The 13,678-nt window shown below is 40.5% G+C and overlaps 1 protein-coding gene across 1 annotated transcript in view; it reads left to right on the top strand.

Moving 5' to 3' along the window:
- The window catches only part of DSCAM (DS cell adhesion molecule), a gene marked incomplete at its 5' end in the record, with an annotated part of 743,298 nt that overhangs the window by 463,023 nt on the left and 266,597 nt on the right, over nt 1-13,678 (top strand). The window contains one exon of the mRNA XM_060149089.1: nt 4,614-4,733. Within this exon, the coding sequence (XP_060005072.1) occupies nt 4,614-4,733 (120 nt within the window). The remainder of the gene's footprint in view (nt 1-4,613; nt 4,734-13,678) is intronic.

Raw genomic sequence — 13,678 nt, 5'->3', positions numbered from 1 at the left:
ATGAAGCAGGCAACTCTCTCAAAGGAATCCCTTCAAGACTTCAGATAGTGTCAGACTACATGGGTCCCATGACAGGATTTGGGTATTTTAGAACATATACATCTATGTGACTCTTTTTAGGGGGACAGGAGTATTGCATGTGCATGCAATTATGATTCATAGAAATGTATGGCAACAGTGGCCTGCGTTGCCTTTTGGGGATGCGACATAATTATTTGGTTGAACCCATCCCTTCTATTTCTTTAATCACCCTCATCCCCACTGGAAAAGTCTCTCTATTGGAAAGCCAACTATATTGGTGGATATGTTCGCCACAAATAAAGTGTTCTGCAAATAAAAGGAAACCAAAATATAGTTAAAAAAAAAAAAAAGGAAACCAGCAACTTTGAGGAATTATAACCGAGACAATACAGAGTCTTCAGTCTTTAGGTCCTATCATAAGTTTTGGCCAAAATCATGACAGTGCCGACAGCTCTGCATCCTTCCACCTCCAGTTCTGTATCTCGTTGGCCAAAATCCTCCTGCAGTGCTCTGTGCTTTCTTCTGTTAGATGGTGCTTCTAGACCCATACTCCTCAAAGACCTTGTGCATTGAGGTCACTCTGATCTGAGTTATTAACTGAGCCATGCTATTTTGGATAGGGTCTGTTTCCTAGTCTTTAAAACTGGAACAATAATATCCATTTATTGATTTGTCCATTCCACAGATATTTGCAGAATACTTTCTATGTTCCAGCACTGTGTCATGTGCTGGGGTGCGATGGTCTGCAAGAAAGGCATGGTTCTTGTTCTCCCAGGTGTGCAGCCAGCTGTGGGAGATGGGCATTTAAACCAGCAACACCAAACGTGTGGTAAAGGCTATGACATGATAACGCAGGATTCTGTGGAGGCACTCAGTCTTGTCCGCAGCATCAGAAAAGGTGTCCCACACTAAGTGAAATTTGAGCTGAGATGTAAATACTACTAACTGATAATTTGTTAAACAAAGAAATACAGAAGCTTATGTGAAGACCCAGGGGGAGCTGGAGAATAGATAGACTGGAGCAAAGCTTACAAGAGGAAATGTCAAGAGATGAACCTGGAGTGCAAGGACCCAAGTCATAAAGAGCCTTCAAAATATCGTAAAGGTTTCAGTTGTGTCAAGGGACAATGCGAAGGCACTGATGATTTTAAGCAGGGAAGTCACATCATGTGATTTCTCTCTTAGAAGGATCTTTCAGGCCACTGTGTGCAGAATGCATTCGAGTGGACCAGTAGGTAGCAGGTAGACTAGTTAGGAAGCTGTTTCATAAATCCAGATAAGAGCCAGTTTTAGCCTTGTCTCAGGTTAAGTCCCCCTGAAAGCAGTGTGAGGTATAGGAGTGGCTGTAGATCACTTATTTGAGATGTAATTCCTGGATCCCAGAGTGAAAGAATGAAGGAAATGAGATTAGGAAAGGAGGGGAAAAATCAGTAAAAGTTGCTTTAATGAGCTAGTTGCTGCTGTGGGCAACTGGGGCTCATTCCTTCTGGGAACCTTCCAAGGCATCGCACAGAACAGTTGTTCTCAAAGGTAGTCTCTGGATCTGCAGCCTCAGCGTCACCTGAGAGCTTATTAGAAAAGGCAGTGTCTTGGATCCTGCCTCAGACCTACTGGGTCAAAACTTTTAGGGACAGGGTTCAGCAACTTGGGTTTTAATCAACTCTTCAGGTGATTCTGACACCCTCTGATGTTTGAGAAGCACAGACATAGAGCACACCTTAGAGTTGTCCAATAGGATTGGAGGATGGAGAGGCAGGGCATTTATCCCGACGCCCACCCCTCACTGGTTGCACCCATGAAGGTGAGTGTTTGTTACTTTAGAGAAAAGGCCCTGAGACAGCAAAGAGAGACTCCTGTTCTTGGTGTGGTGCCCTGACAAAGTGCATGGAGCTGTCCACCCTGCGGTGCTGAAACCAGATGGACGGAGGAACTTCACCGCACACCCTGTCTACCCATCATGACTAGGACACGGCAATGAAGATGAAGAGAATTTGAGGATATGTGACACATTTGCAAGAAAGAGTCATCAGTACCTGATACAAGGAGATTAAAGAGGGGCATATGAAAGATAATTCTCAATTTTATGGGCCATTTCCTTCAGTAATTGCCTTACACTTACAATATGTCAGTGGTTATTTTCCATGTAAACCTCTGTGATCGGTTTTTAAATAATATTGCTTTGGATTAGAACCAAATCGAGGGGAGGGATCATGGATCAATTATAATTAGACATTCTTCCAGAGGAAATGCAAGAGATTAGCTACCCTGCCCATTTGACGAGAGATTCCTTGCTCTTAGCAGAATTTGAGCCAAAGAGAATGTACATGATTGCATATTTACCTTCCACCCTGGACAGAATGATTCTGACATGATGCCTTAAACTTTGCAATCTACCCTTGTGGTTGTTAGATTAATTTTATTAGAAAACTTTGCTCTATAAAATCTCCAGCATTTTCTTCCTAGGAATAATTTGCTCACCATGAGACAGACACACCTTGTCACATTTTTTTTTTTTTTTTTGTGGTACATGGGCCTCTCATTGCTGTGGCCTCTCCTGTTGCATAGCATAGGCTCCGGACGCGCAGGCTCAGTGGCCATGGCTCACGGGCCCAGCCGCTCCACGGCATGTGGGATCCTCCTGGACCGGGGCACGAACCCATGTCCCCTGCATCGGCAGGCGGACTCTCAACCACTGCGCCACCAGGGAAGACCTGGGAACTCATTTTATAGCACTGGTATGGGGATAACATGAATTAAGATTATAAAAGCTTTCAGAAGTGCCTGGAAGATATGAAGTGTTGTAGGAGTGTTGGTTAATTTAGTAAATGCAGGTGTGTCCAGCTTTAATATCATTAATAAACACAGTTTCCAACGTGCACATTATTTAATTAAATAATTTGCACAGCCAATGGGTCTTTTCATAGTGAGCAATTTTATTTCATTTAGGTGGTATTCTGAGACATATGTAGTCTGTAGAATGTAAATATATTTTTAAAAAGTGATAAGGGGGCTTCCCTGGTGGCGCAGTGGTTGAGAGTCCGCCTGCCGATGCAGGGGACACGGGTTCGTGCCCTGGTCCGGGAAGATCCCACATGCCGCGGAGCGGCTGGGCCCGTAAGCCATGGCCGCTGAGCCTGCGCGTCCGGAGCCTGTGCTCCGCAACAGAGAGGCCACAACAGTGAGAGGCCTGCGTACCGCAAAAAAAGGAAAAAAAAAAAAAAAAAAGAGTTCCCAGTTTACAGATAAGGAAATCGAAGCTAAGAAACATTTGACAGCTTACACAAGATGACCAACCTAGAAGCTGCAAAGTTGGAGATCAAATCCAGGTGTTTAGCCTTTGGTTCTGTGCTCTTAGTCATCACTCTGTTGTTTCTTCCAGAAACACAGCAGTGAGTTCCATCTCTAGCTGCTTCTTGTCTTGATTTTATTCCCCCCTCCTTGGCTGTTTGATGGGCAAAGTGATGTTCACTATGGCTCATGCCATTTCAACATGCTCCTAAGATCCTAGCTAGTGTAGACTCTAAACTTCTCCCCAGTCCATTTCATGTGGTGGCTGGAATTCCTATATATCTTTAACACAAAGGACCACATTTTTGCCTCAAAATGAAGAATTCTGGAAATTGCAATGCAGAAAAGATTAGCCTTATCAGGAGTTGTGGAAAGGAGGGGAAGAACTCCCACATTTGCGAAGTATCTGATATATGGTGGACATAGTCTATGTCCTCTCACCTAGTCTCGTGACAGTCTCATTGAAAATCCATCCTGTAATTAGTCACTGATCTGCTGGAAAAGATTTCTGGATCCTAAGACCTTTAGATGCTACCTTTCTTAGAAGAGTCTGTCTCTTCTCTTTAAGAGAAGACTTGAATACTCTTAAAATCACAAGAACAACTCAAAACATTTATGTTCTCTTGGCAGGTACTTTTTAAGCAGAGTGCATGTGTATATTTTGGGTAGGGCTGGTGTTTCTTTCAGCATCTCACAAAACTCACCAAATAAGCAGTTACTTAATCTGTTTTTTTTTTTTTCAAATTGGTACTCTATAAAGCCTTCACGGCACCTCCCTTCAACTGGTTTCCATAGTCCCTTTTTGGCTCAGAAGGGTACTGATGTCAGAAATAATGGTCTATGTGTCTTTATCAGATTTTTAGGAAATGTTCAATACCATGTTGTGTTCTTTACTGCCTTTAGGAAGAGACTATTAATTCTCCCTTCATCTCCTGTTAGAGGAAGAATAGATATTGGATGCTTTAAAAACATTTCATACCCAAGAATGGATCCCCGAAGATCTTCCATAACAGATCAAAAACAGAATGTCACATTCCCTTGGTTTAGTCAAGCTGCCACACTCCAGAGTCCAGTGCAAAGCAACTTCCATCTGCATCAGATCATTGATAGAATAAGAAAAATCACCTGCACTGAAATTGCTTCCTTAATTGGCCCCTAATTACAAATCCTCTGCTTTATTTTCACATATATGTAAAGCATTCTTTGTACTTTCATGCTTGTTAAAATTCTTGGATTTCTTAAAATCACAGCTTTAATAATCTGCAGTCTTGTCTGAATTACTGGTGGCATTTCTCTCTTTTCAGTTCCTCCCAAGTTTGTGGTTCAGCCACGGGACCAAGACGGGATTTATGGCAAGCCTGTCATCCTCAATTGCTCAGCTGAGGGTTATCCTGTACCCACCATCGTGTGGAAATTCTCTAAAGGTATGAAGTTACTTGATTTGCTTGTTATCTACCAAATGTATGTTATATTCTAAAGGATGAGATGAGCATTTCTTGCAGAGATGTTTCTTACAAATATATACGTCCCCACCTCCACCAAGTGTATCCATCCTTCACATACACCCCTAGTAACCCACCTAAGTGTTTTCGTTTGGGCCATGAAATGTTCTTGTATAACATGCCCTTGGAAAGACCGGGTAGGGGAGGCAGTTTATGTAAGTTATTTCAGCACCTGGGAAAGCTCTACCTTGACTACCTATGTTGGATGACCATGATCTGCTTGGGGACCCCTGCAATCCCATACACATGGAAAAACAAGTATAAATTGTCAGAATTACTCATTGTTGGAAAATTATTTCCCCAGTATTTAGATAAGTAAGGGTAAGTGGCTTTAGAAGGTTAAAATAAAACTACTGGTTGTTTTATTTACCTAGATACCATAGATATAAAAAACTACCTATCATCTCCTTGGTAGTCTCTTTTTAAAAGCAAAATTTCACCCTTAATCTTTGCTTTCTCTTCAAAGGCAAAGCAATGTTTCCCAGTATTAAGGTAACACTGTAAACATTACATAAATTAAAATGAACAGTGTTGGAAACTAATGAGGGAACCATTCTAGACATGGTAAAAATAATTTATTTCTATCTTATCACCTTCTCCAGGAAAGTTTCCTTAGCTATGCTTACGAACGTCTTGGAAATACTCTTTCCTTTCTCATTCACATAACTTCCCTCAGTAATTTATTAAACAGGTGAGGGCCAAATATATACTGATAGGATGAACAAACAACAAATAAAGAAATCATGTTTTTTTTTTTCCTAACAATCTTAAGACTTAAGGTATATACTGTGTTGCATTTTCTTATTGTGAAAGTAACAGCAATCAGAGAAAAACAAACGGCATACTTGCCACAGTTCCTTTTGGTGTATTTCCTTTAGGGTGGAGGAGCAGAGGGAGGAAAGAGAGGGATAGATACCATTTGGTTGGGGGGAGAATCAATTAAATTTGTTTTAAATCCCTGAGATTACTCCCTTGTAGCATGCCACATACATTGTCCATGTGAAAAGCACTTTATCCCAAAATAAAAGGCCGTTATTCAGAGTATCTGCCCACGTGACTTTTTATTTGGGGCCATACTTGTAGCCCTATGTTGCATTACATGGAAACAAATAGCATCCATTTGATTTAATGTGCTTTATATCGATGTGCATGGAGTTTATATAGATGTTACAAACATTTCCCATGATGCTTATCTTCTTCAAAATTATTTCTAATGCTTGACATTGTGTGGATGTTCTTTCTTTCCCTTGGGTTGTTTTCCATTTCTCACTATTACAAACACTGCAGAAGTGAACATCCTTGTGTGTTAGTTCAATGTGCATATGTGTGGTTGCTTTCGTTTCCTTTTTTTTTTTTTTTTTTTTTTTGAGGAACCTCCATACTGTTCTCCATAGTGGCTGCACCAATTTACATTCCCACCAACAGTGTAGGAGGGTTCCCTTTTCTCCACACCCTCTCCAGCATTTATTGTCTGTTGATTTTTTGATGATGGCCATTCTGACCGGTGTGAGGTGATACATCATTGTAGTTTTGATTTGCATTTCTCTAACAGTTAGTGATGTTGAGTGTCTTTTCATGTGTCTGTTGGCCATCTGTATGTCTTCTTTGGAGAAATGTCTGTATAATCCCTAGAAGGGAAATACTGTGATCACACTGAAGGCTCTTGGTCTGCACTGGACCAGGACACATTGGAAAATATTAGGGCAATTTACACACTGACCAGTAGTATGAAACTGTGTATGTATTGCACCCTCGCCAACTAGATAGTATCCTTTTTTCCTTAGTTTTTACTATGTGATGGGTGAATTGTTTTAATTTACAAATTCCTGTCTTAATTTACAAATTTAGATTACTAATGATGTTGAAAATGTTTTAGCCTTTGTTTACAGACCATTTCATTTTCCCATTTGGAGAATTTCTCATTCATGTTACTCTCACACTCATCTCCATGTCTCATTTATTTGAAAGAGTGTTTTTTATAGATTAAATAACACTTTGTCTGTTATGGGTGTTACAGACATCTTATTCCTTCCCATCACTGATGTGAAAATTAAATTATAGAAGCCTTTTTACCTTTGAACTTGATATGCAATTTAAAATCATTAAGGAAAAATATAAAAATTGCAGCAAACAAATTTTTAAAAGTTAAAATCCCCCTTTAAAAACATCACTCAATGATAACCAAAGATAAATACTGCAAACTTTTTTTTTTAAGATATTTTTTTGATGTGGACCATTTTTAAAGTCTTTATTGAATTTGTTACAATACTGCTTCTCTTTTATGTTTTTGGTTTTGTATTTTTTGGGGCCATGAGGCATGTGGGATCTTAGTTCCCTGATCAGGAATTGAACTTACACCCCCTGCATTGGAAGGTGAAGTCTTAACCACTGGACTGCCAGGGAAGTCCCGATACTGTAAACTTTCATCTAGCTTTTCAGACCTGTCTCCCTGGCAAATATATATATCTGTAGATATACATATAATTTTGTGTTTTTTAAAAAATTGCGAGCATGTGAGTCTTCCTGATCTACAACCTCCTTTCTTCAGTTAATAATAGGCTATGAATGTCTTTCCATGGCAACAACTATGGGTGCTCACTGTGACTTTTTAATGTCTCTGTTGAGTTTCTATTCATACATCCATAAATACATCTAACTTCTCTTGCCTTTGTTAGGACTGAATTCATTGACTTAGTGCCACAAGGGTTTACTCCTTCTCATAAGAGGAATCTGGGAGTAGATAGGGCAGGATTAGTTTTTCTCCCCTGAGTCATCAGGGACCCGCACTGTTTACATCTATCTCTCTGTCACTCTTTGAAAGCATCTCCCACCATCAGTCAATGGCTACTAAGGTCCAGTGACCACTTGCACGTTTCCATGGACGAGGAAGACCACAGAGATAAGGCTCTCACACCCACCTGAGTCAGTTCCCTCTAAGGACCTCTCCAGACTGTGTGATAAATCAATTCTGCTCATGTCTCACTGGCCAGGTCAGCCCTCACCACAGGGGTTCTACAAGTTGTGTTATAGCTAAGCATACGGCCGTCGTGACTACAACCCAGGCTATTTCACTAAGGGGGAGGATGGGTGCTTGGCAACCAGGTGTGTCCAACACTACTGTTGGAGATTGTGTTTTTTCCCAGTTTTTCACTATCGTAAAAATGTCACAGTGACTTCTATCTCATTGATCTCTGTACATGTGTCCATTTTCTCTCTGGTGATAAACTCCTATAAGTAGAATTGTGGTTCAAAGAGTAAGCAATTTCTATAGATTTCAATACGTATCAGCCACTTGTCATCACTTTTTTCATCTACACTCCTTCCCACAGTTTATAGTAGTGCCTGTTTCTTACAATGAGAATAATGCCAGGTATTATGCTTGGTTTTTTAATATTTTTCAATAGAATAGGGGAAATGGTATATTATTATTTTAATCATGCAAGTAGCAAAGATGTTTCTTAAGAAAAATTTAGCCTTGCTTATGGAATATGTTTCCCATAATCAAATAGTCACTAAGAGCATAAGTGCAGTTCTTCTATGTCACACACACACACACACACACACACACACACACACACACACACACACACACACACACACACACACACACACACACACACACACACACACACCCCCCAGACTCAGGCTGTTTCTCCAAGAGATGCAATTTAATCCTGAAGCTTCAGAATTCCAGAGTAAATTGCAGTGGTTTAAGGGCAGCTATTGCAGAAATGAAACAATCTTTCCTGAAAAATAATGTTATTACAGTTTTGACCTTGGGTCTGGATACACAAAGTCTAAGACATTCAATTCTGTCTCCTGATTTTTTTTTTTTTACACGAACAAACAAGGCTTCTTGTCAAAAAGAGATTTGAAAAAAAAATCAGGGTTTAATACCATGGTGGGCCTTACCTGCACTCAAAGAAATCTATAGCTAAGCAAATGTATGTCATTTATAGTGGAGGAAGTGGGTTTCAATTGCTGTCCTGGGGACCTGGACCATCCCCTTGTTAGCTGCTAAAGGGGAAAGAGGGGCTGACTGCACATCTTTTGCTCTCTGGCCATCCAGAAATAGGGCCACTTCTGACCTCCAGGAATGCTTTGGTCAGAGGAATGTCCAAGGACAAGAGTCAGGGCATGCCTGGTGTAGAGAGTGGGAGAGCAGTGGGGAGTAGTTTATATTTAAAATAGGGTTATCAGAGGAGGCCCCAGAAGAAGGTAATGTTTGAGCAGAAACTTAAAAGAAATGGGAGATGAGCCATGTGCATATCTGGGGGGAGCACTGAAGGTCAAGGGGTCAAAGCCGGGGCAGAAGTGGGTTTATACCTGGAATGTTCCAGAAACACCAAGGTGGACAATGGAGCTGGGTCCTGCTCACTCACTGCAGTGGAGTGAAAGGAGGTTCTGGAGGTCCCAGCAGGTCAGATTCCTCATCGATGACCTTAAAGATGTGGCTTTGCCTGGCGGGGGTGGGCGGGGGGAATGCAGGCAGTGGATCAGAGTTGTGACAGTGGCGCTCTCCTTTCTTCTGCTGCCCTGCAGACACCAGAACTTAGCAGGCTACTGGAGTAATTAAGAGATGCCATGTGCTCTGCCTAGAGTTTTCAAAGGACCCTGTCGGCCCTAGGTGGAAGGCAGGAATTGCAGCTGGAGACCGGTTAGCAGGCCTTTGCTGTGATGTGGCCTGGACAAGCTGTCAAGAAGGGACGAGTAGTTGATTTCTGAATTCATCTGGCTGATGGACTGGACGTCGTAGAGAAAGGGAGCAGTCCAACAGGATGCCCAGGTCTTTGAGGACAGTGGAAGTGCTACTTACTGAGACAGAGCAATGTCAGGAGAGCAAATCGGCCCAGGATCAAGATCAGAAGTTTGGGCCTCATTCTCTGTAGTCACAACTGAATTCTCAGTATACGCAATGATACATTTTCTAAGTATCCTAATTTTTTATCAATAAATGCCTTCTCCATGGTCAGGGCTTATCCCTTCCACGTTCTGCTCAGCCAGTGTATGCCCCACTTTGGTATCACTTCAGTTCTATGTTAGATTGATCCCCTGCTCAATGCTAGTCCCTTAGCTACAGTTTTCCAGCGAGGAATATTCCAGGTTCGTTCTTCACAATGGCTTGCCTCTTGCCTTTTTGCACATAAAGAGAGTTTAGCTTGTAGGAGTTGGTAGCTTGCATTATTTCCTGGGAGGGAACAGAAGCTGCCTGATTTCTTCTTAGAAATGACTCTTTTTTTTTTTTTTTTGCCTGCATGCACTGAAGAGCTGACTTTGAAGTCCAGTAAATGTATAGTCTATGCCTTGATGTTATGCATGTGGGGTCACTTTTCCCCCAGATGTGTCATGTTCCTATTTAATATGTAGATTCAAATCATCTTTTATGTAAGAAAATTCTTCTCGAATCATGTCTGTAAATATTTGTTCTCTTCCGTGCTTTGCATTTGTGGGTGTGTATATTCAAAGTTTATCTCAAGTCACAGAAAATATACAAACTAAGACAACAGAATGAACTGACTTTGTTCCGAGAGAAGGGGATGGGTGACATCTGGCACCAATTTGGGTCTTTTCAAGGGTTAGGGTGCAGAAGTCATCTTTTTGCAACATGTCAACAAAGTTATGGAATTAATTTCCAGATTTGTTCCCAGGTATTTTTGAAAACATTTTAAGGTGCTCAATAGATTTCTGTCTTTGTTCCTTTAAGATCCGGATATTCTGCCTCTGCCCAGGAGATAGCATGGTGACCTGGGTCTCTGACTACGGGGCCATCAGATTCCCTTCACCTGTCTTCCAGAGGGTGTCAATTTCTCTCTGATTTTTTAACTGATTTACTCCCATTTTACTTTGTTGGATATTTTCTCATGTTTATTCACTACATCTTTTTCCCCACAAAGTCTGTTCTCCTTTGTGCTCTCTCCAATTTTGCCTTCATATTTGTGATTTAATATTTTCCTTTCTTTCTCCAGTTCCGCCAGCTCACGTTTCATTCTCTCTTGAGCTCTTGTTTCATAGACAAGTAGTTATTTTATTCACAGCTTTCATCTCAATCATGGCGTTCTTCTGAGGAGATTTCATTATAGATTTCTGTCTCTATTTTATTCTTCCATTTTCCTTGTAGTATCTTTGCTAGATCCTGGCTTCCTTTTGAGTGCTCACATTTGAAGAAAATGCATATCCCCAGGAACAGATTGCTTTGTGCAAGTATCTGGTTCCTCCCTGAACCCTCCTTCACTGATCTAAGACACACAGCAGGTCCAGAGAAGCTGCTGCCTCACCCAGCCTGTGCACACCATGGTCGCTGATGTCTGTTGCCCCTCAGATGTGCTCCCCGCTTTCACGATGCATACGCTGCTGATGCTTGCTCAGAGTCCCAGCCGTGGTCCATCTCGCCTTGTCTTTCTGCATGTACCTTTTTTTTTTTCACATCTTTATTGGGGTATAATTGCTTTACAATGGTGTGTTAGTTTCTGCTTTACAACAAAATGAATCAGTTATACATATACATATGTTCTCATATCTCTTCCCTCTTGCGTCTCGCTCCCTCCCACCCTCCCTATCCCACCCCACTAGGTGGTCACAAAGCACCGAGCTGATCCCCCTGTGCTATGCGGCTGCTTCCCACTAGCTATCTATTTTACATTTGGTAGTGTATATGTCCATGCCACTCTCTCACTTTGTCACAGCTTACCCTTCCCCCTCCCCATAACCTCAAGTCCATTCTCTAGTAGGTCTGTGTCTTTATTTCCGTCTTACCCCTAGGTTCTTCATAACTTTTTTTTTCTTAGATTCCATATATATGTGTTAGCATACGGTATTTGTTTTCCTCTTTCTGACTTACTTCACTCTGTATGACAGACTCTAGGTCAATCCACCTCACTACACATAACTCCATTTCATTTCTTTCTATGGCTGAGTAATATTCCATTGTATATATGTGCCACATCTTCTTTATCCATTCATCCAATGATGGACACTTAGGTTGCTTCCATCTCCTGGCTATTGTAAATAGAGCTGCAATGAACATTTTCGTACATGACTCTTTTTGAATTACGGTTTTCTCAGGGTATATGCCCAGTAGTGGGATTGCTGGGTCGTATGCTAGTTCTATTTGTAGATTTTTAAGGAACCTCCATACTGTTCTCCATAGTGGCTGTACCAATTCACATTCCCACCAGCAGTGCAAGAGTATTCCCTTTTCTCCACACCCTCTCCAGCATTTATTGTTTCTAGATTTTTTGATGATGGCCATTCTGACCGGTGTGAGATGATATCTCATTGTAGTTTTGATTTGCATTTCTCTAATGATTAATGATGTTGAGCATTCTTTCATGTGTTTGTTGGCAATCTGTATATCTTCTTTGGAGAAATGTTTATTTAGGTCTTCTGCCCATTTTTGGATTGGGTTGTTTGTTTTTTTGATATTGAGCTGCATGAGCTGCTTGTAAATTTTGGAGATTAATCCTTTGTCAGTTGCTTCATTTGCAGATATTTTCTCCCATTCTGAGGGTTGTCTTTTCGTCTTGTTTATGTTTTCCTTTGCTGTGCAAAAGCTTTTAAGTTTTATTAGGTCCCATTTGTTTACTTTTGTTTTTATTTCCATTTCTCTAGGAGGTGAGTCAAAAAGGATCTTGCTGTGATTTATGTCATAGAGTGTTCTGCCTATGTTTTCCTCTAAGAGTTTGATAGTTTCTGGCCTTACATTTAGGCCTTTAATCCACTTTGAGCTTATTTTTCTGAAAAACTGAAACCATTTCCACTAAGATCAGGAAAAAGACAAGGTTGCCCACTCTCACCACTATTATTCAACATAGTTTTGGAAGTTTTAGCCACAGCAATCAGAGAAGAAAAAGAAATAAAAGGAATCCAAATTGGAAAAGAAGAAGTAAGGCTGTCAGTGTTTGCAGATGACATGATACTATACATAGAGAATCCCAAAGATGCTACCAGAAAACTACTAGAGCTAATCAATGAATTTGGTAAAGTAGCAGGATACAAAATTAAGGCACAGAAATCTCTTGCATTCCTATACACTAATGATGAAAAATCTGAAAGAGAAATTAAGGAAACACTCTCATTTACCATTGCAACAAAAAGAATAAGATATCTAGGAATAAACCTACCTAAGGAGACAAAAGAACTGTATGCAGAAAATTATAAGACACCGATGAAAGAAATTAAAGATGATAGAAATAGATGGAGAGATATACCATGTTCTTGGATTGGAAGAATCAACATTGTGAAAATGACTCTACTACCCAAAGCAATCTACAGATTCAATGCAATCCCTATCAAACTACCAATGGCATTTTTCACAGAACTAGAACAAAAAATTTCACAATTTGTATGGAAACACAAAAGACTCCGAATAGCCAAACCAATCTTGAGAACGAAAAATGGAGCTGGAGGAATCAGGCTCCCTGACTTCAGACTATACTACAAAGCTACAGTAATCAAGACAGTATGGTACTGGCACAAAAACAGAAATATTGATCAATGGAACAGGATAGAAAGCCCAGAGATAAACCCATGCACATATGATCACATTATCTTTGATAAAGGAGACGAGAATATACAGTGGAGAAAAGACAGCCTCTTCAATAAGTGGTGTTGGGAAAACTGGACAGGTATCTGTAAAAGTATGAGATTAGAACACTCCCTAACAACATCATGCATGTACCTTTGCTCAGTGTACACTGTTGGCTGCCCCATCACCTATTTTGTGGTTGAAGTTTTAGCTATTTCCTAATTTCATGCATAAAAGAGTTTGCATTTTCTATTTCTCTTTCTCCCATTTGCTTTTTTATGATTTCCAGGAAGAAAAGAAATGCTGTTTTTTAAAAAAAATTGTTTTCTTTTTTTATACAACA

This window comes from Lagenorhynchus albirostris, chromosome 5 (genome assembly GCF_949774975.1).
Source record: "Lagenorhynchus albirostris chromosome 5, mLagAlb1.1, whole genome shotgun sequence".
In the NCBI taxonomy this organism is placed as follows: Eukaryota; Metazoa; Chordata; class Mammalia; order Artiodactyla; family Delphinidae; genus Lagenorhynchus; species Lagenorhynchus albirostris.
The sequence above is the reverse complement of the archived record's forward strand: the minus strand, read 5'-3'. Positions and strand labels throughout refer to the sequence as shown.